Source organism: Myxine glutinosa, chromosome 2 (assembly GCF_964187855.1).
Source record: "Myxine glutinosa chromosome 2, kmMyxGlut1.1, whole genome shotgun sequence".
Taxonomy (NCBI): Eukaryota; Metazoa; Chordata; class Myxini; order Myxiniformes; family Myxinidae; genus Myxine; species Myxine glutinosa.
In genome coordinates, this window is record NC_136262.1 from 8,061,648 (window position 1) to 8,085,416 (window position 23,769).

Genomic DNA, 23,769 nt, shown 5'->3' on the forward strand with positions numbered 1-23,769 from the left:
CTGAGCATCATACCCGCCTCTGACCAGGACAGGCAATCCGCGGTTTGCGGCCCCTCCTTGGTTGCGGCCAACGGATTGACCATCCGCACCTTCGGCCCGCGCAACGTCACCCTCTGCTTCGGCGGCCAACGCTTTGCTTGGACGTTTGTAACCGCAAACGTGCCCATGGCTCTGCTAGGCGCCGACTTCCTCTGCGCACACGGACTGCTGGTGGACGTCCAACGGCGTCGTTTAATCAACGCCGAAACCTTCAGCTCCCTGGTATGCACATTGAGCAGCTCCGCGCCGACCGAGCTGGCATGCGCCGTCCCGGCGGCGAACGAGTTTGCTCGCCTGCTCACGGAGTTCCCGGCCCTCACGCGGCCGACGTTTTCGGCCGTCGCAGTACGGCATGGGATCGAGCACCACATACCAACCACGGGCCCGCCGGTCTACGCCAGGGCCCGCCGCCTCGACCCAGCCAAGCTCGCCGTGGCGAAGGCCGAATTCGACGCGTTGGAGCACCTCGGCATCGTGCGGCACTCCGATAGCGCGTGGGCCTCGCCACTGCACATCGTGCCAAAGCCGGGGGGTGGATGAAGCCCGTGTGGCGACTACCGCCGTCTCAATGACGCTACCACCCCCGACAGGTACCCGATCCCGCATATCCAAGACTTCTCCGCCCGTCTGGCGGGACGGGTCATTTTTTCGAAAATTGATCTCATACGGGGATATCACCAGGTACCTGTCAGGGCGGCCGACGTCCCTAAAACGGCAGTCATCACGCCGTTCGGCTTATTCGAATTCTTGCGGATGCCGTTTGGTCTCAAGAACGCGGCTCAGGCGTTCCAGCGCTTGATGGACGGCGTGCTGCATGACCTGCCGTTCCTTTTCGTTTACCTGGACGACATCCTCGTCGCCAGCACGTCCTGGGCCGAGCACCTCCTCCACCTCCGAACACTGTTCGGGCGCCTCAGCGAGCACGGCCTCATCGTCAACCCGGCCAAATGCCACTTCGGCACGACGGCCGTTGATTTTTTGGGCCACCACATCACCAAGAACGGGGCCGTGCCGCTGCCAACCAAGGTCGAGGCCATCACCACGTTCCCGCATCCCCGCACCATAAAGGCCCTGCAGGAATTCCTGGGAATGGTGAATTTTTATCACCGCTTCGTGCCCCGCGCTGCTCAACTCATGCGGCCCCTCTATGAAGCCCTCCGGGGCAAGCCGGCCAAGCACGACATCGCCTGGTCCGCAGCAATGGATGCGGCCCTCCAAAGCTCAAAGCGGGCCCTCGCCGACGCAACACTGCTCGCTCACCCGGTGCTCAACGCTCCCATCGCCCTCACCACGGATGCCTCCGACTACGCAGTGGGCGCCGTACATGAGCAATGGGTGAACGGGGTTTGGCAGCCACTCGCTTTTTTCAGCCGGCAGCTCCGGCCGAACGAGCTCAAATACAGCACGTTTGACCGGGAGCTCCTCGGTCTACACCTGGCCGTCCGCCATTTCCGCCACCTCCTGGAGGGCCGACCTTTCACGGCGTTCGTCGACCACAAGCCGTTGGTTTACGCCATGGCCAAGGTCACGGAGCCGTGGTCGGCCCGCCAACAGCGCCACCTCTCCGCCGTGTTGGAGTTTACCACGGACATCCGGCACGTCGCCGGCAAAAACAACGCCGTGGCCGACTGTCTTTCCCGGGCCAGCGCGAACGCGGTCCACCTGGGCATGGACTTTGCGCTTATGGCGGCGGACCAAACCACCGACACCACGGTGCAAGCCCTCCGGGCGGCGGACACGGGCCTCCGCCTGGCCGACATCCCCTTCGCGGACACTGTCCTGCTCTGCGACGTCTCCCAAGGCCAGCCTCGCCCCATCGTGCCCGTCACCTGGCAACGCCGCATCTTCGCCTCCCTCCACGGCCTTTCCCACCCGGGCCGGAAAGCTTCCCAGAAGCTGGTGTCGGCGCGATTCGTCTGGCACGGCCTTCGTCGGGACGTCCGCGATTGGACCAGCACCTGCACGGCCTGCCAACTGGCCAAGGTCCACCGACACACCCAGGCCCCGCTGGCACCTTTCACCGTGCCCGAACGACGTTTCGACCATGTCAACGTGGATCTGGTGGGCCCCCTCCCCCCGTCACGGGGGTTCACACACCTGCTCACCATGGTGGACAGGACCACCAGGTGGCCGGAGGCCGTTCCCCTCGTCTCCACCACCACCGCCGACGTGGCGCAGGCTTTCATCGCCACCTGGGTCGCCCGCTTCGGCGCACCGGCGGACATCTCGTCAGACCGCGGACCACAGTTCACCTCCGAGCTGTGGGGCGCGGTCGCCCGCAACCTGGGGGTCAAGCTCCACCGTACTACGGCCTACCACCCCCAAGCAAACGGGTTGTGCGAGCGATTCCACCGCTCCATGAAGGCCGCGCTCATGGCCGGCCTTCAAGCCGGCGGTTGGGCCGACCGGCTGCCGTGGGTCCTTTTGGGCCTCTGCACGGCCCCCAAGGAGGACCTCCAGGCATCCACCGCCGAGCTTGTCTATGGCCAGGCGCTACGCGTCCCGGGCGAATTCGTGCCCGACGCTACCAGTCCCTGGTCCGCAGCTCACCAGCGCTCGGACCTCCAGGAGGCCGCCCGACGGTTTGCCCCCGTGCCAACATCCCACCACGGTGACCCCCAGTCCTACGTCCCCCCAGCACTTCGCACAGCGGAGTATGTTTTTGTGCGTCACGACGCACATCGGGGGCCACTCTGGCCGCCGTACGACGGGCCCTTCCGGGTGCTGCGACGGGACGACAAGTCGTTCGTCATCGACATCGGCGGCAGGTCGGACCGGATTGCGGTGGACCGCCTCAAGCCGGCGCACGTGGACGTCGACCACCCACCACGGGTGGCCCTTCCGCCGCGGCGAGGCCACCCCCCGTCCACGGTGCCCCCCACTCGACCGCCCACCACCACACCGGACCCCCTCCCACGACCCGCCAGGGGTCGCTTCGGCTGGGTCATCAGGACCCCCCTCAAATTGACCCTGCCGGTGCAAGTCGATTCTGGGGGGACGTGTGTAGCGGCTACCGCTGGGTTTTCACAATCGCCTTGCACCTATCAAGGACGCGGAGCGATCACCATGCCGGGCTCGTCCAGGACGCCCGGGCAGGCCCGCGCTCAACTTGCCAGGCCTCGGTCGGGACGCCCGGGCATGCCCGGGCAGGCTCGCCCTCAACTTGCCAGGCCGCAGCCAGGACGCTGGGCCACGCCCCCTCTCGCCTTTCCTGGGCAAACGCTCCGGGATAATATGTATATATATTGCTGCCCGATAAACGGGCTTTTCAGAGTGCCTGAGTGTTTGGTTTGATTAAAGCAACTCGGATGAATTCCAGCTTTTTGTCGCGTCCATTCTTCCGATCGACGTGGGAGCCCCAGCTCCTTCAATATATTGATTTGTCAATAGTTACCAAGGAAGAAAATGCATTGTTCCCTATTTTTTTCAGTGCACATTAATTATATAATCTATGAATTAGTCAAATTGGCAATATAATTTTTTTCTTGCACGATTAAAGTATTTACAAAGGCATGTAGTTTATTAGAAATGAAAATATAAACATAAATTTAATTATAAAGCCATAAAATTGCCAATTTGAATGGGAAAATAGTGATTTTGAATGTTCCAGTGTTGCCAATTTGATGATTTAGTGCTATTCACGTTAAAGAAATATAGCTGTGAATGAACTATATCTCGCACTGTGACAAAAATGCCCCAAAGTTTGTCATTTTTTTTTGCTCTTTCTGCTCATGTATGTGTGATGTTTATGACTGTAACAGTTATTTCACCAAACCACTAATACGTGGGGTTCGTCCTGGATGGGTTAACCTAACCATATATTATTATAAATTTTTAACCGACATTTTATGAAAACGCATTCAGATCATTAAACCCAATCGAAAATCTGCACAAAAAAGCGACATAACTTGTCTGATCATGTTATTACCAATTTATTTCATAAAATATACTAGGTGAAATTGCCTCGTCATATATAGAGTAGCATACACTTTATGTTTGTATTATATTCTTTTATACTTGAGCACTTACTTGCGAACTTAAAGGTCCTCTCCATATTCCTCATCATCATCTTCATCATTGCCGGGGTCTTCTGTCTCTTCAACGTCTGTTGGGAGCTGAATGTTCTCACATTTCTTGCACTGGCACAGATCTGTACATCTCAGTCCAAGAGAGATACAGCATGACTCCTCAGCATTTGGAGGTTTACACTTTGATCCCTTACATCTGCAGAATGCAAGTTCTAGAACACTTTCAGGAGCTGGAGCTAGGTCCATCCAGTCAATTGTGAGCTCATTGCCATCCGTCTTCCAACCATTGCCTGCAGGAGATGGCAGATCCTGGTGTTGCATCAGGCTTTTCTTGTAGATGCTGGCTTGATAGTTAGCCCTCTGGATGTGCTTTTTGAGGGAGTCCTGGTTTGGCGGCATGACACTTTCAGTCCTGGTTGCTGTCTTCAACATGAGATATCTCACTTCACTTCCTGAAGTGATTTCCTTCTGCCCATACAGTAGGCATACTAAATCTTCCAGACGACTAACCATCTCTTCAGATATGTCATAAGATGTACCAAGTTCCTTGAATGACTCTATAAGGGTGGGATTCTTCTGCGGTAGTTTAAAGGCTCTTTGTTTCCCCTTTCCATAAAAGGAACTGACCGAATCACAACCGGTGAAACAGTGGAATCCTATGAGAGCTTCCGTCAGTTCATCTCCCAACTTCTGCTGAACAGCACCGACATCAATGGTGCGCACTTTGTCCTCTCTACCAGTATAAAAGTACAGCAGTGAACTGATTTGATTAGTAAGTCCCAAGGCGATCACAAACACATCTGTATCTGGGCTCCTGATGATAACTGGTGGGCTGTTACTTGTAGCAGCTATGTACTTGGCGTGTAATAGCATGCGAGTATCTGCTTCCTCGTGATCACAGGATAACTCTTCTATTGCTTCAAACTTGACAGCTCCGTTTGTGTCTGTACAAATTGAATGACATTTGTCTTCATGGGCTACAACCAAGTGAATTCCTTTGAGCTGGTCTGCCTTGCATCTCTTCCATTCTGCCACAAGGAATTTCACCAGCTGATGCTTGTTGTGGCCGTTTGCGAGGAATTTTTTCCATTGTCGAGGAATCTTTTATTCTGGTTTTGCGATCTTTATTTTTTGTGATCCACTGGCAGCTCTTCTTTTGCGCTCTGCATTTTTGATGCTGACTTCAGGGTAGGTGTCAGTTACAAAGTGCATACACTGAGATTGGTTCAAGAAGCTGATGTTGACCAGTTGCTTCAGTATTTTAACAGCAAGCTGCCCAAAGGTCTGTGGCATATTCTTCTGGTTTAGTTGTTGAAGAAGCGCCATGCCACCCACAATCCAAACACTACATTTTGGAGGCCCCAGCAGTATCTCACCAGTTTCTGGCACTTTTACTTCTTCCAACATATGAAGGAGCTTTGCCTTGTTGGTTTTGACCAAGCAACCATCACTTTTTGCTATTGGAAGAGGCAAAGGCCCAAGTGAGTAGGTCATCATGTTTTGGAGGATCACACACCTCACCTTGCCAATGATCACAAGTCTGGCAAAAAGGTCCCTGTCACTCTTCAAGGCAACCTCTTTCCCTCTCACACTTGAGACCACTGTCTTTGGCATCTCGGTGAACGTTTTCAGCTTTGCTTTTGGTAGAGTGTCCTGGATAGATTTCTCCTCGTTCTGGAGCCTTTCTTGGCAATAATGAAGAAAGGCAGCATCTCCCTTTTCTTCAGTCGTCAGGAGATCATTTGACAATACAGGCGATGCCACAACACCAGACGCGAGATGTACTACTTCACTTGATGCCATTTCCGACTCTTCAAATGGGTTAGTTAGATTTGAAGTTGTCTCGTTGATGCGGTTCACATCTTCCTCATCTCGCGTCATGCGACTCACTGTCAGATCCTTTCTCATAACTGCTCGCTGACTTTTGCTGGCCATTTCCTCACATTGTCTTGTTATGGAGGCACGTTCATGGTGGCCAGTTGTCCATCTATTGACAGCTCCTTTGTTCACCGTGAACCCTCTAAGGCCACCACGCATTTTTGAGTCCTCGTTCACAGTTTGTTCGATTGTTTGATCACAGGGAACACCAGCAAAGCCATATGTGTCCTGTCTTTGGACTGCAAAATTCCCTCTCATAAACTGTTCATGGATGGATGGGTGAGAGTTGGAAAGGTTCCACATTTCCATCCAGTACACAAGCAGGTATCTGGTATAGTTGTGGCGATTGTAGGAGAACAACCATGGCATCATTAATCTTACTGTCGACAGATGTAATGACCAGTTTCCTTCTCTAGAACTTCTGATGAATTGAAGAAGTATCTCCACGATCTCCACATACGAACACCAAAATGCAAATGTTGCATTTGTCTTCTTCTTGTCTTCAATGACGCTTCTGTATGCCTCTTCCATGGAGCGGAAAGCAGCACCATTTACGACTTTTGTATAGCCTTGCATTGGAAATGCTTCTTGTAGCTTCATGATAATCTCTTCATAAGTATCAGCGACTTCTTGCGACTGGGACTGGACAAAGGTTTGCCATCGTAGACGATGAAGTGCCTCTACCATAAGTTTGTGGCAACGCAAACTTCTCTTATAATGTCTTCCGTTCATCTATCTTAGATTTATCGGTGAATTTCTGATAGCATCGCCGATGGAATCGAGCATTATGAGGCTTCGGATCACTCGTAGTCATAGCTGTCGTACTGGTACTGGGTAGATCTAATTGCATACAGTCCGAGCTACCGCCGATGGAACTTATGAAATCGGTGGCGATTTTGGTCTTTTCTCCGTCAGAACTCTTCCAAACCCGTGGACATTCCAATGCTCTGGACCAAGTTGTATCGGTAAATGGTTTCAGAACGGCTTCATTTACTGAAGAAAAGTGAATGAAACATCTGTTTTTATCAGCTACCACGGCTTTCGCGGAAGTGGCGTCGCCCGCCATGTTGTCGTCAAGTATTCTTCAGTCGCGAACGAGGATGCTATAACTGCCTTGTGATTGGTTCATTTTGTCGTGCAGGGTTATTTATAGCCGATTTTAACAGATATTCCGAGACCAAATTAAGCTTTTATTTTATTCATTTTCAGGAAGAGACGGGATGTTTATTGAGAGAACAAAACGATTTTGTGATTATTATATTTTTTCATACATTTTAGAGAGGTTTTTGGCCTCTACCAATGAGGGGACTACTTAATAATACATTAAATGGGCTTGCCCCACAGTCTACATTGTGTGCAGGATTTAAACTCGGGATAGTAATATCATGAGATATATATTTCGATGGGAGCACAAAACAGTCCAACCCAAAATATTTTTCAAATTAACATCGGTTGGGTTTTTTTCTTTCAATTTAAAGTCGCCCAAGTCTTGTGTTAATTTACATTTTATTACAATATGCCTGAGATCAAGCAGTTTCGGACCAGCAGAGAAGATAACTGAGAAGGAAGTTGAGGAAGCGATAAAAGCAATGAAGAGTGGAAAAGCGGGAGGGCCGACGGGAGTTGTGGGAGATATGTTGAAGGCAGCAGGAAGTTGGGGTGTGAAGAGAATGACAGAGATCTGCAATCTGGTGGTGAAAGAAGGCCGCATTCCAGTGGATTGGGAACTGAGTACCCTCGTCCCTCTATACAAGGGGAAAGGTGACCCTCTGGAGTGTGGCTCGTACCGAGCGATAAAGTTATTGGAGCATGGAATGAAGGTATTGGAAAGGGTGTTGGAGAGGAGGATAAGGAAGAAGGTGAAGAGCGACGAAATGCAGTTTGGATTTATGCCAGGAAGAGGACCGACAGACGCGCTTTTCATTGTGAGGCAGTTGCAGGAGAAGTACATGGAGAAGAGGAAGAAGTTGTTTCTTGGGTTTGTTGATCTGGAGAAAGCATTCGATAGGGTTCCACGTGAAGTATTGACATGGGCATTGAGGAAGTTAGGAGTGGAGGAATGGTTGATCAGAGTAGTGATGGCAATGTACAAAAGAGCGCGCACAGCTGTAAGGACAAAGGACGGGAACAGTGATGAGTTTGAGGTGAAGGTGGGAGTGCATCAGGGGTCGGTACTAAGTCCACTACTATTTGTAGCTGTGATGGAGGTGCTGGCTCAGAACGTAAAGGAGGGTTTACCGTGGGAGTTGTTGTATGCAGATGATCTGGTGTTGATTGCAGAAAGTATGGATGGACTGAAGGAAAAGATGAACGAGTGGAAGGAATGTATGGAGACAAAAGGTCTGAAGGTAGACGGGTTAACCAAGGCCCATGTTAACACGGGTAGAAAAAAGAATCCATATTGCTGCTTTAAAATGATACTAAAAAGGGAGAAAATGACCATAAAGAACATCAGAGCTGAAATGTTAAACAAAAAACAATCTCATGTTGCTTGTTTTTTCTAGAGTACAGATGTGAAGAAATGGGGTTTTGAATGTGCTGGTGCTCACAATGTACCTAGAATTGCCAACCAGTTCAATTACAATGAAAGAGCCTCACAGACCTTCAACAATCCACAGAGGGTATTCAGCACGCATGTACCCATGCATGCACACACGCATGTACCCACGCACGCACGCACCCACACATGTACCCACGCACGCACCCACGCACGCACGCACCCATGCACGCACGCACACACGCATGTACCCACGCACGCACGCACCCATGCATGTACCCACGCACGCACGCACACACGCATGTACCCACGCACACACGCATGTACCCACGCACGCACGCACCCACGCACACACCCACCCACGCACACACCCACCCATGCATGTACACACGCATGTACCCACGCACACACCCACACATGCACCCATGCACGTACCCACGCATGCACCACACATGCACCCATGCACGTACCCACGCATGCACCACACATGCACCCATGCACGTACCCACGCATGCACCACACATGCACCCACGCATACACAAGGTTGCCAAATACTTTCAATCATTTTTACATATGTGTCGAACTGTGTTATTTGGATACAAATAGGTTTTCTGCCAAATGCATGAAAAGTGCTCAGATTATAATGATTGACATTGCACCCGGGTGGAGTTAGCTTTCTTTATCATTAACAAACCACTTTATTTCCAAACTCAAAACTGTCGATTGTCCCATCTTATCCCGAGACTAAAAAGATGACCCAGAGGTATGCACCTTCTCCTCTGAGCTGTCCAGCCTGAGTTTGAATCTCAGTCCAGGTACACACCGTCATCCTGGTGTCTCACGGGCAGGGAGCGGTATTGATGTGAGTGCCGCCCCTCGGACGGACGTTAAGCCGGGCGTCCCGTCTGCCGGCATTAGTTGGTGATTCCACGGTGTCCTTCGTGAAGATTAGGCGAGCTGTCGGCAGCAGCCTGAACAAATTACAAATTACTGCCCGAACCTACAGGGGGCACTGCATCGGCAGCACAGCTCTCTCCCAGCAATGATGCAGCCAGCAGTCACAGGCTCCATGCAAAATGAATGAATGGCATCTTATTCTTGCAGAATAGGCACAGAAATGAGCATTATTGTTTGTTAGATTTAATATGTTTGTGATTTAAAACCTGAATATCTGCTCCGACTTTGTGTATTTTTTACAATGTACGATGACAGGAGCAGACAAGTCAAACAGAGCCACCCCCAAAAGCAAACTTCTCCGATACTGTAAACCAGGTATGCACTCTCTTATTAGGTACTGGCTGAGTGGATTCATATCGAGACAGTTTATGTCTGCACCATGACAGGGAAATACTGTTACTAGCACTGGTTTGATGATCACAGTAATTAAAATGAACATGTTTAAATAAATAATAAATATGTACTAAAAATAAAAACAAGAAAGACGTCATGCAGAGCACGATAGTTGCAAAATCCACCTCGCCCCACCCCCTCCAAAAAGGTTGCCATGGATACATCAAATTGTCCATTTCCTTAATATTAAAAATGACGATCTTGATCATAGCTCGCGTCAATCGGATGAAAATGTATTATTTTTCAGATGAACATTGATGAATTTAGAAGTTTGACCTTGAGTTGACCTTTGGGCCTCAAATATAGTTGGTTTCCCAATTCAGTGAGGCACTATGCAATTGCTGTTTCATTATCAAGTCAATCGGATGAAAAATGGACGATGTTTCAGATGAAAATTGATGATTTTATAGGAGTTTGACCTTGAGTTAACCTTTGATTTTTTTTTTATCTCCAATATAGTTGGTTTCCCAATTCAGTGAGGCAGTATGCAATTGCTGTTTCATTATGAAGTCAATCGGATGAAAAATGGACGATGTTTCAGATGAAAATTGATGATTTTATAGGAGTTTGACCTTGAGTTAACCTTTGATTTTTTTAAATCTCAAATATAGTTGGTTTCCCAATTCAGTGAGGAACTATGCAATTGCTGTTTCATTATCAAGTCAATCGGATGAAAAATGGACGATGTTTCAGATGAAAATTGATGATTTTATAGGAGTTTGACCTTGAGTTAACCTTTGATTTTTTTTGATCGCAAATATAGTTGGTTTCCCAATTCAGTGAGGCACTATGCAATTGCTGTTTCATTATCAAGTCAATCGGATGAAAAATGGACGATGTTTCAGATGAAAATTGATGATTTTATAGGAGTTTGACCTTGAGTTAACCTTTGATTTTTTTTTTATCTCCAATATAGTTGGTTTCCCAATTCAGTGAGGCACTATGCAATTGCTGTTTCATTATCAAGTCAATCGGATGAAAAATGGACGATGTTTCAGATGAAAATTGATGATTTTATAGGAGTTTGACCTTGAGTTAACCTTTGATTTTTTTTTTATCTCCAATATAGTTGGTTTCCCAATTCAGTGAGGCACTATGCAATTGCTGTTTCATTATCAAGTCAATCGGATGAAAAATGGATGATGTTTCAGATGAAAATTGATGATTTTATAGGAGTTTGACCTTGAGTTAACCTTTGATTTTTTTTTTATCTCCAATATAGTTGGTTTCCCAATTCAGTGAGGCACTATGCAATTGCTGTTTCATTATCAAGTCAATCGGATGAAAAATGGACGATGTTTCAGATGAAAATTGATGATTTTATAGAAGTTTGACCTTGAGTTAACCTTTGATTTTTTTTGATCTCAAATATAGTTGGTTTCCCAATTCAGTGAGGCAGTATGCAATTGCTGTTTCATTATCAAGTCAATCGGATGAAAAATGGATGATGTTTCAGATGAAAATTGATGATTTTATAGAAGTTTGACCTTGAGTTAACCTTTGATTTTTTTTGATCTCAAATATAGTTGGTTTCCCAATTCAGTGACGCAGTATGCAATTGCTGTTTCATTATCAAGTCAATCGGATGAAAAATGGACGATGTTTCAGATGAAAATTGATGATTTTATAGGAGTTTGACCTTGAGTTAACCTTTGATTTTTTTTTTATCTCCAATATAGTTGGTTTCCCAATTCAGTGAGGCACTATGCAATTGCTGTTTCATTATCAAGTCAATCGGATGAAAAATGGATGATGTTTCAGATGAAAATTGATGATTTTATAGAAGTTTGACCTTGAGTTAACCTTTGATTTTTTTTTTATCTCAAATATAGTTGGTTTCCCAATTCAGTGAGGCACTATGCAATTGCTGTTTCATTATCAAGTCAATCGGATGAAAAATGGATGATGTTTCAGATGAAAATTGATGATTTTATAGAAGTTTGACCTTGAGTTAACCTTTGATTTTTTTTGATCTCAAATATAGTTGGTTTCCCAATTCAGTGAGGCAGTATGCAATTGCTGTTTCATTATCAAGTCAATCGGATGAAAAATGGACGATGTTTCAGATGAAAATTGATGATTTTATAGGAGTTTGACCTTGAGTTAACCTTTGATTTTTTAAATCTCAAATATAGTTGGTTTCCCAATTCAGTGAGGCACTATGCAATTGCTGTTTCATTATCAAGTCAATCGGATGAAAAATGGACGATGTTTCAGATGAAAATTGATGATTTTATAGGAGTTTGACCTTGAGTTAACCTTTGATTTTTTTTGATCGCAAATATAGTTGGTTTCCCAATTCAGTGAGGCACTATGCAATTGCTGTTTCATTATCAAGTCAATCGGATGAAAAATGGACGATGTTTCAGATGAAAATTGATGATTTTATAGGAGTTTGACCTTGAGTTAACCTTTGATTTTTTTTTTATCTCCAATATAGTTGGTTTCCCAATTCAGTGAGGCACTATGCAATTGCTGTTTCATTATCAAGTCAATCGGATGAAAAATGGACGATGTTTCAGATGAAAATTGATGATTTTATAGGAGTTTGACCTTGAGTTAACCTTTGATTTTTTTTTTATCTCCAATATAGTTGGTTTCCCAATTCAGTGAGGCACTATGCAATTGCTGTTTCATTATCAAGTCAATCGGATGAAAAATGGATGATGTTTCAGATGAAAATTGATGATTTTATAGGAGTTTGACCTTGAGTTAACCTTTGATTTTTTTTTTATCTCCAATATAGTTGGTTTCCCAATTCAGTGAGGCACTATGCAATTGCTGTTTCATTATCAAGTCAATCGGATGAAAAATGGACGATGTTTCAGATGAAAATTGATGATTTTATAGAAGTTTGACCTTGAGTTAACCTTTGATTTTTTTTGATCTCAAATATAGTTGGTTTCCCAATTCAGTGAGGCAGTATGCAATTGCTGTTTCATTATCAAGTCAATCGGATGAAAAATGGACGATGTTTCAGATGAAAATTGATGATTTTATAGAAGTTTGACCTTGAGTTAACCTTTGATTTTTTTTGATCTCAAATATAGTTGGTTTCCCAATTCAGTGAGGCACTATGCAATTGCTGTTTCATTATCAAGTCAATCGGATGAAAAATGGACGATGTTTCAGATGAAAATTGATGATTTTATAGGAGTTTGACCTTGAGTTAACCTTTGATTTTTTTTTTATCTCCAATATAGTTGGTTTCCCAATTCAGTGAGGCAGTATGCAATTGCTGTTTCATTATCAAGTCAATCGGATGAAAAATGGATGATGTTTCAGATGAAAATTGATGATTTTATAGAAGTTTGACCTTGAGTTAACCTTTGATTTTTTTTGATCTCAAATATAGTTGGTTTCCCAATTCAGTGACGCAGTATGCAATTGCTGTTTCATTATCAAGTCAATCGGATGAAAAATGGACGATGTTTCAGATGAAAATTGATGATTTTATAGGAGTTTGACCTTGAGTTAACCTTTGATTTTTTTTTTATCTCCAATATAGTTGGTTTCCCAATTCAGTGAGGCACTATGCAATTGCTGTTTCATTATCAAGTCAATCGGATGAAAAATGGATGATGTTTCAGATGAAAATTGATGATTTTATAGAAGTTTGACCTTGAGTTAACCTTTGATTTTTTTTTTATCTCAAATATAGTTGGTTTCCCAATTCAGTGAGGCACTATGCAATTGCTGTTTCATTATCAAGTCAATCGGATGAAAAATGGATGATGTTTCAGATGAAAATTGATGATTTTATAGAAGTTTGACCTTGAGTTAACCTTTGATTTTTTTTGATCTCAAATATAGTTGGTTTCCCAATTCAGTGAGGCAGTATGCAATTGCTGTTTCATTATCAAGTCAATCGGATGAAAAATGGACGATGTTTCAGATGAAAATTGATGATTTTATAGGAGTTTGACCTTGAGTTAACCTTTGATTTTTTAAATCTCAAATATAGTTGGTTTCCCAATTCAGTGAGGCACTATGCAATTGCTGTTTCATTATCAAGTCAATCGGATGAAAAATGGATGATGTTTCAGATGAAAATTGATGATTTTATAGAAGTTTGACCTTGAGTTAACCTTTGATTTTTTTTTTATCTCCAATATAGTTGGTTTCCCAATTCAGTGAGGCACTATGCAATTGCTGTTTCATTATCAAGTCAATCGGATGAAAAATGGATGATGTTTCAGATGAAAATTGATGATTTTATAGGAGTTTGACCTTGAGTTAACCTTTGATTTTTTTTGATCTCAAATATAGTTGCTTTCCCAATTCAGTGAGACACTATGCAATTGCTGTTTCATTATCAAGTCAATCGGATGAAAAATGGACGATGTTTCAGATGAAAATTGATGATTTTATAGAAGTTTGACCTTGAGTTAACCTTTGATTTTTTTTGATCTCAAATATAGTTGCTTTCCCAATTCAGTGAGACACTATGCAATTGCTGTTTCATTATCAAGTCAATTGGATGAAAAATGGATGATGTTTCAGATGAAAATTGATGATTTTATAGAAGTTTGACCTTGAGTTAACCTTTGATTTTTTTTGATCTCAAATATAGTTGGTTTCCCAATTCAGTGAGGCACTATGCAATTGCTGTTTCATTATCAAGTCAATCGGATGAAAAATGGATGATGTTTCAGATGAAAATTGATGATTTTATAGAAGTTTGACCTTGAGTTAACCTTTGATTTTTTTTGATCTCAAATATAGTTGGTTTCCCAATTCAGTGAGGCAGTATGCAATTGCTGTTTCATTATCAAGTCAATCGGATGAAAAATGGACGATGTTTCAGATGAAAATTGATGATTTTATAGGAGTTTGACCTTGAGTTAACCTTTGATTTTTTAAATCTCAAATATAGTTGGTTTCCCAATTCAGTGAGGAACTATGCAATTGCTGTTTCATTATCAAGTCAATCAGATGAAAAATGGACGATGTTTCAGATGAAAATTGATGATTTTATAGAAGTTTGACCTTGAGTTAACCTTTGATTTTTAAAATCTCAAATATAGTTGGTTTCCCAATTCAGTGAGGCACTATGCAATTGCTGTTTCATTATCAAGTCAATCGGATGAAAAATGGACGATGTTTCAGATGAAAATTGATGATTTTATAGAGGTTTGACCTTGAGTTAACCTTTGATTTTGTTTAAATCTCAAATATAGTTGGTTTCCCAATTCAGTGAGGCACTATGCAATTGCTGTTTCATTATCAAGTCAATCAGATGAAAAATGGACGATGTTTCAGATGAAAATTGATGATTTTATAGGAGTTTGACCTTGAGTTAACCTTTGATTTTGTTTAAATCTCAAATATAGTTGGTTTCCCAATTCAGTGAGGCACTATGCAATTGCTGTTTCATTATCAAGTCAATCGGATGAAAAATGGACGATGTTTCAGATGAAAATTGATGATTTTATAGGAGTTTGACCTTGAGTTAACCTTTGATTTTTTTTGATCTCAAATATAGTTGGTTTCCCAATTCAGTGAGGCACTATGCAATTGCTGTTTCATTATCAAGTCAATCGGATGAAAAATGGATGATGTTTCAGATGAAAATTGATGATTTTATAGAAGTTTGACCTTGAGTTAACCTTTGATTTTTTTTTTATCTCCAATATAGTTGGTTTCCCAATTCAGTGAGGCAGTATGCAATTGCTGTTTCATTATCAAGTCAATCGGATGAAAAATGGATGATGTTTCAGATGAAAATTGATGATTTTATAGGAGTTTGACCTTGAGTTAACCTTTGATTTTTTTTGATCTCAAATATAGTTGGTTTCCCAATTCAGTGAGGCACTATGCAATTGCTGTTTCATTATCAAGTCAATCGGATGAAAAATGGACGATGTTTCAGATGAAAATTGATGATTTTATAGGAGTTTGACCTTGAGTTAACCTTTGATTTTTTTTATCTCAAATATAGTTGGTTTTCCAATTCAGTGAGGCACTATGCAATTGCTGTTTCATTATCAAGTCAATCAGATGAAAAATGGATGATGTTTCAGATGAAAATTGATGATTTTATAGGAGTTTGACCTTGAGTTAACCTTTGATTTTTTTTGATCTCAAATATAGTTGGTTTCCCAATTCAGTGAGGCAGTATGCAATTGCTGTTTCATTATCAAGTCAATCGGATGAAAAATGGATGATGTTTCAGATGAAAATTGATGATTTTATAGGAGTTTGACCTTGAGTTAACCTTTGATTTTTTTTGATCTCAAATATAGTTGCTTTCCCAATTCAGTGAGACACTATGCAATTGCTGTTTCATTATCAAGTCAATCGGATGAAAAATGGATGATGTTTCAGATGAAAATTGATGATTTTATAGGAGTTTGACCTTGAGTTAACCTTTGATTTTTTTTGATCTCAAATATAGTTGGTTTCCCAATTCAGTGAGGCAGTATGCAATTGCTGTTTCATTATCAAGTCAATCGGATGAAAAATGGACGATGTTTCATATGAAAATTGATGATTTTATAGGAGTTTGACCTTGAGTTAACCTTTGATTTTTTTTGATCTCAAATATAGTTGGTTTCCCAATTCAGTGAGGCAGTATGCAATTGCTGTTTCATTATCAAGTCAATCGGATGAAAAATGGACGATGTTTCAGATGAAAATTGATGATTTTATAGAAGTTTGACCTTGAGTTAACCTTTGATTTTTTTTGATCTCAAATATAGTTGGTTTCCCAATTCAGTGAGACACTATGCAATTGCTGTTTCATTATCAAGTCAATCGGATGAAAAATGGACGATGTTTCAGATGAAAATTGATGATTTTATAGAAGTTTGACCTTGAGTTAACCTTTGATTTTTTTTGATCTCAAATATAGTTGGTTTCCCAATTCAGTGAGGCAGTATGCAATTGCTGTTTCATTATCAAGTCAATCGGATGAAAAATGGACGATGTTTCAGATGAAAATTGATGATTTTATAGGAGTTTGACCTTGAGTTAACCTTTGATTTTTTTATCTCAAATATAGTTGGTTTCCCAATTCAGTGAGGCACTATGCAATTGCTGTTTCATTATCAAGTCAATCGGATGAAAAATGGACGATGTTTCAGATGAAAATTGATGATTTTATAGGAGTTTGACCTTGAGTTAACCTTTGATTTTTTTTGATCTCAAATATAGTTGGTTTCCCAATTCAGTGAGGCAGTATGCAATTGCTGTTTCATTATCAAGTCAATCGGATGAAAAATGGATGATGTTTCAGATGAAAATTGATGATTTTATAGAAGTTTGACCTTGAGTTAACCTTTGATTTTTTTTTTATCTCCAATATAGTTGGTTTCCCAATTCAGTGAGGCACTATGCAATTGCTGTTTCATTATCAAGTCAATCGGATGAAAAATGGATGATGTTTCAGATGAAAATTGATGATTTTATAGGAGTTTGACCTTGAGTTAACCTTTGATTTTTTTTGATCGCAAATATAGTTGGTTTCCCAATTCAGTGAGGAACTATGCAATTGCTGTTTCATTATCAAGTCAATCGGATGAAAAATGGATGATGTTTCAGATGAAAATTGATGATTTTATAGGAGTTTGACCTTGAGTTAACCTTTGATTTTTTTTTTATCTCCAATATAGTTGGTTTCCCAATTCAGTGAGGAACTATGCAATTGCTGTTTCATTATCAAGTCAATCGGATGAAAAATGGATGATGTTTCAGATGAAAATTGATGATTTTATAGGAGTTTGACCTTGAGTTAACCTTTGATTTTTTTTGATCTCAAATATAGTTGGTTTCCCAATTCAGTGAGGAACTATGCAATTGCTGTTTCATTATCAAGTCAATCGGATGAAAAATGGATGATGTTTCAGATGAAAATTGATGATTTTATAGGAGTTTGACCTTGAGTTAACCTTTGATTTTTTTTTTATCTCCAATATAGTTGGTTTCCCAATTCAGTGAGACACTATGCAATTGCTGTTTCATTATCAAGTCAATCGGATGAAAAATGGATGATGTTTCAGATGAAAATTGATGATTTTATAGGAGTTTGACCTTGAGTTAACCTTTGATTTTTTTAAATCTCAAATATAGTTGGTTTCCCAATTCAGTGAGGCAGTATGCAATTGCTGTTTCATTATCAAGTCAATCGGATGAAAAATGGACGATGTTTCAGATGAAAATTGATGATTTTAGAAGTTTGACCTTGAGTTGATCTTTGGCCTTTTGACCTCAAAATAGTGGGTTTCCAAATTCAGTGACTTGATATGCAAATCCTGTTGAACCTTCAAATCAATCAAATGAAACACGACGATTTTAGAAATTTGACCTCAGGATGACCTTTGACATCTGACCTCAAAATCAAGAGGCTTCTCTGTTGTGACTACCTCTACAACTCGGTAAAGTTTCGTGATGATGGGTTAAAATTGTGACCTGTAGGCGATTGACAAACAGACAGAATAACAAAGTCGACCGACCAATATACTTGAAGAATATTCGATTTTGCAAGTAATAGGTAAAGAGTAAATATATAAATATTACCTATATGCTTGCACTAAACTAGCTTGCATATACTTTAGTAGTACCTGTGCACTCATTAATTTGTATCTACAGTGGAAGATATACGACGTGTACCGGGAAGAGTCGTTGAAGCAAAAGCACACAGAGGATGAAACAACAACAACAACCAGCAAGCTCTCCCACGACGACTATAAAAAGCCCGTATCAATGGGTTTCCAGGTGAACAATACTGAAAGGAGATGGAGTAACTAGCAATAGTACAAACCAGATGCATACTTGGTATCAGAATGATCAAAAACATTCATTTTTACATTACATTGGATACTTTTCCTGGTTCATCAACAACACACGTGCCAGGAAACTGGTTCAGGGGTCGAATGGTCACGTAGCCTTGAAGTTTCCCGTTTGTAAGTCACGGTGAATGTTTTTACAATGGAACCACGCAGGTTGAGTAGCTTTTTACAAGAAACCCTCTCACTACAATAGCATCGAGGGATTCCGTTGTACGCACACCGCAGGAAGATGGTGCCACGTGCCACACGTCCGGAATGACAGACGTAATGGGCCAAACCTTCTTCCCCTGGCACCACAAGTTCTAACATGAATTCCTCGAACATGTCTGGGCACATGGATCGGAAGCGGCAGAAAAGCCGACCTCCGTCAATTCATACGCAGGTGCAACAAAAATGTACTACACGTTTGGCAAAAACTGTACCAGGCTGTAATAGTGTAATACAGAAGATTTGCCGGAACTCTTCATGGGTTTAGGCCAAGGAACACTAACAAAGAGTCATATATAGACTTGGGTTGTGGTCACTGCCTTTTGGAGTGCGGTCACCCAAATGTGACCTCTGAGTGGTGTGACCCTTGACCATACAGCAATATCCTTACTTGAGTCATAACTGTGACTCTTGATTCTAACAATGTTGTGTCGTTGGTTTTCATGTCTTCGGGAATGTTACACAAGAGGGGACGGCACCCAGTTTTCTTTAACAATCCCTGTGCGTGCGCAATTGGAAGAAATTTAAAACTTCAGAATATCAGAACTCCTTAAGTTTACAATTTAAAATATCTTCCAATTCCAGCAATTGTGACACTTTAGTCCCATCTTACGCAACCTTCTATTTTCTCGTATTTGTGTCATTTTATCAAACCTATAGCGCGTGGTCTATTCCTAGCGTCTTATAAGAAAATACTGATTGATTGTTCAGGCAACAGATAAATTAAGTTCATAATCTGTGCAGAGTTGTTGAGGATGAGACACTGCTGTATCTGATACCAAGACCTCTATTATTTTTACCTGCAACGTGTCGCAGTCCTAGAAGAGCTGCACACATTTGTTGTTGTTGTTGCTCTTGTTTGGGGTTGATTTTTGAAATGTGCACCCATTGGTCGGACAGCTGTCGGACCCCACCCACATTTATCGCTTGACTCCACCCATCATGGCCATGGCACACAGCGGAAATAGTATGGCTGCCATATTGGTTTTCTGGTGGACCTAATACATCAGGCCTGTACGCCTCTGCTGATTATACACTGCCTGGGTTTGTTGCGTCAAATTTCCATTGGCTTGGTTTGGGTCGAGCGTTACTCATGATGAAGGACCTGAAAAATCTAATCAATATCGAATATAAATTATTGGTAAGGTTTAATCAAGTGTGTCGGCACACACGGCATGCAGCTCCCTAAAAAAATAGCGTTACGTAATTTTTTAATGGCCCCATATTGGGGTTAAACAATCCGTGACTGTGGAATGAATCACATCATTCTGATATAACTGTGGCGGAGGGTGACATGGATGAGAGGTGTCGAGTTAATCATTTAATAACACATTACATGTGTGTTTCCCAATCGCGCTGCTCATCTTTTAAGAGTACTTTAAATGCGTGTTTCTCAATTGGCCTGTTGCCTGATTTTGTCTATCACAGGTTGTGATCACAGTGTGGGCATTCTTGTTTTTCTTTAAGAGCAATGACATGAGAAATATTGGAAAAGCAGCGAAGATCATGGAAAGAGTGGTCAATATGAACATCTACGATGAAATTGCTCAAGGTGAACTTGCTGAAAATCAAGTTAAAAGGTTGTGTGTCTGTGTGGGAGTCTGTCCACCTTTATCAAAATATGACAGACAACACTTGATAGACAAAGGATTATTTATTTCGTACATACGGAGAGAAAAGTTTGTCCTCAGGCAAGCACATCTCTAAATTCTACTCAAACTGCATCAAATATATACACAAAGAATTAAGTTAAGCACCCCCCCGTTTTTTTACAACCTCGCACATTACAAGTTTGTTGTCGTCAAAACAGTGTAATATACCCATGATATTGCTATATTTTCTGGAGAAGTGATATTATGGTCACATAAAAACATAACAATCATGCCGTTTTCAATATTTTATTCTGAATAATTTAAGGTGAAATATTTTGGGAATTTTAGGCATATTTTCACCTCAATTTAAGTATGGAGCTATAGGTCCATCACGGGCAGTGTGGATGACGTTTATGTTTTCTAACGTACAGTCATTGTTCTGAGAAGACCTCTAGCGATCTTTGCGTCAATAACGTGTGTAGGACCCACGTGATCGGATCACTGACTCAACCCTACGTCTCATAGACCCTGTAAGCCGTCGTATGCGTTGCTGTGGCAGGTTGTTCCATTCCCGATGTAATGCACGTTCCAATTCATCCAGATTGGCTATTGGAGGGACCATCTTCGCAATTTGTCGTCCCAACATGTCCCAAACGTGCTCGAGGGGGTTCAGGTCAGGACTGTACGCAGGCCAGGGGATGGTTGTCACAGCACCTTGCTCCATCCGATCACGTGGGTCCTACACACGTTATTGACGCAAAGATCGCTAGAGGTCTTCTCAGAACAATGACTGTACGTTAGAAAACATAAACGTCATCCACACTGTCCGTGATGGACCTATAGCTCCATACTTAAATTGAGGTGAAAATATGCCTAAAATTCCCAAAAATTTTCACCTTAAATTATTCAGAATAAAATATTGAAAACGGCATGATTGTTACGTTTTTATGTGACCATAATATCACTTCTCCAGAAAATATAGCAATATCATGGGTATATTACACTGTTTTGACGACAACAAACTTGTAATGTGCGAGGTTGTAAAAAAACGGGGGGGGGTGCTTAAATTAATTCTTTGTGTATATATACAAATTGTTTTACTACAAAAGGAAGGCAGAATTCACGCTGGAGCATAAGATAAGAACAAAAGCTGATGTAACGGACCCTTGGCGTCACTTTTGCACAAGGCCAAACCACAGGTAAAACATGTTTTTTCCAGCTCAGCACAGAGAAGCACTTCTGCCCAGAAAATGTAAAATGGCTCTCAGTCAACTCGATGCAAACAAGTATATTTCCTTTTGGCCTGGCTCAACTATATCACATGATGCATTTACCCAACATGCATTTCAGCCATGGCTGTCTCTGATTGGTCCTGAGATGACAATTATTCATTTTTACCCCGACATCTGACAAGGACTAAATTATTAGATTCTGGTGAAGATCCAGATCTGAGTCCGGATACTATATTTAAAAAAAATTTTTTAAAGTGATTCTTCACCATTGAGAGACGGGGCCAAAATCGATATATAGTATAGCATAGCATGTATAGCATGATATATAGTATAGCATGATATCTCAAAAAGTTGTGGATGAATTATGACAAAACTTGGTGAATGAGTTAGTCAGGTGACAAGAACGAGTCAATTAGATTTTAGTTCATAGTATAGTGGATAACAACAACAATTGTGCATTTTATGAGAAAAGCATGAAATTTCTAACATAGTTAGTGCATACCATAAGGTTTATTTTCAGATGTGGAGGGAAGTCAGATTTGACCTCTGAGAACCGTGAGAGGTCAAATCCAAAATGGCCGCCAGTCCACCGGGTCTATTGTTCAAACGCGCTTAATTTTGGAACCAAATAGTGTAGAAAAACATTATAGGTGTCATTGTCAACTAAATTGGGGATGCCCAGAGGTGAATGATGCTTTCAATGAACTCCTAGGCATGCCAAGTGAGGTCAGCGAAGGCTCAATGTTACTGCTGGAGCGATTTGTGGTGCTGATGTACGATAGAACCAGTGAGAGCACGGAAGTGAATGATGCCAGGAAACAGCTCTTCACACAGAAGTGTAGAACTCTAGAGAACATTCCTCCAACCCAGGCAACACTCAAGCAGCACATCAAGCGCAATTGCTGCCAGGCCAACTGTTGTAACCAGGCATTGGTCATGGATCCAGAGATGCCAGACCCACCTGACTGGGGCTGGACAAAGGAGACAACTGGGTGGCAGCCTCTTTGGACCACTCTTCCTGAAGCATCAAAATCGTGCCATGAATTGATCGACTGTGGCTGCAAGAAAGAGTGCACTGGACGCTGCAAGTGTGCCAAAGCTGCACTCAAGTGCACTGCACTGTGCTTCTGTTCTGGAGACTGTTAGATTTTGATCATTACCAATTTTTATCATTGCACTTAAGCTTTTGTGGACATACTTGGTTAACTACAGTTATTTTTTCAGAGGTTATTGCATCATTCCTTGCAGTGTAAACACTTTTTTTTCATCATTTCTGGTCTTTGGGTGTTCTGTACCTATCCCTGTACCTGAAAAAATAACGTTTTAAAAGTTCAAATGAACTTTTTCCAATAGCAGTTCCAACTGCAGTATCATAAAAATAGATATTTAACGTAATTTGACCTTGACCGTGACCTAAATGCATGTCCTTGAGTTCTGGCGATCTCAAAAGTATCACCAAATGAATGGGCACCCCCAATTTAGTTGGAAATGACACCTATAAGCACGTTTGAACATTAGACCCGGTGGACTGGTGGCCATTTTGTATTTGACCTCTCACGGTCCTCAGAGGTCAAATCTGACTTCCCTCCACATCTGAAAATAAACCTTATGGTATATACTAACTATGCTAGAAATTTCATGCTTTTTCTCAAAAAATGCACAATTTGTTAAAATACGAGAGCTTATCCGCTGCACTACCCGGTCTGAATCCAGATCTGACTGATCAGTGGGATACAAAACGTAAACTGTTCAGCCTGGCGGAGGTGTGCGCTCTACCAAGGGCCGTTCTAGCTTGTGTGTGGATAAGGTAAAGATCAAATTCAAATGGGTCATGTTGCAATGGAGGGGATATGAATTAGGGAGTAGGGAGAGAGGATAAATCTGTATATGGAAAGATAGAAACATGAAGAGAAAAACAGACAAGGACAAAGACAGAGGAAGACATTTATGGAATTAGTAGCACTTCATTATAATTCTAACCAGAAAGCATTTGAAAATGTAAAGTCCGTCCACATCCGTTTGTATTCAGACGTCTTCTTATTCTTCCGTATGCTCAAAATAACAAAAACAGTTTTAAAAATATACAAAATGAAAATTCATGATTTTATGCAACCTTGACCTTTCCAGCTTTAGATCTAAAAAGAAAAACGGACTCCC

The 23,769-nt window shown here is 42.1% G+C and overlaps 2 protein-coding genes across 3 annotated transcripts in view; one reads left to right on the plus strand and one right to left on the minus strand.

The window, feature by feature from the left end:
- Positions 1–23,769, minus strand: part of SUB1 (SUB1 regulator of transcription) — a 991,845-nt gene that overhangs the window by 143,821 nt on the left and 824,255 nt on the right. The gene's annotated exons all lie outside the window — the stretch shown is intronic.
- DNAI1 (dynein axonemal intermediate chain 1) overlaps positions 1–23,769 on the plus strand; it is a 123,522-nt gene that overhangs the window by 47,232 nt on the left and 52,521 nt on the right. For both annotated transcript variants that reach the window (XM_078772947.1, XM_078772948.1), the window contains 4 exons: positions 8,450–8,566; positions 9,655–9,714; positions 18,382–18,507; positions 20,256–20,340. In XM_078772947.1, coding sequence (XP_078629073.1) covers positions 8,450–8,566; positions 9,655–9,714; positions 18,382–18,507; positions 20,256–20,340 — 388 coding nt within the window. The remainder of the gene's footprint in view (positions 1–8,449; positions 8,567–9,654; positions 9,715–18,381; positions 18,508–20,255; positions 20,341–23,769) is intronic.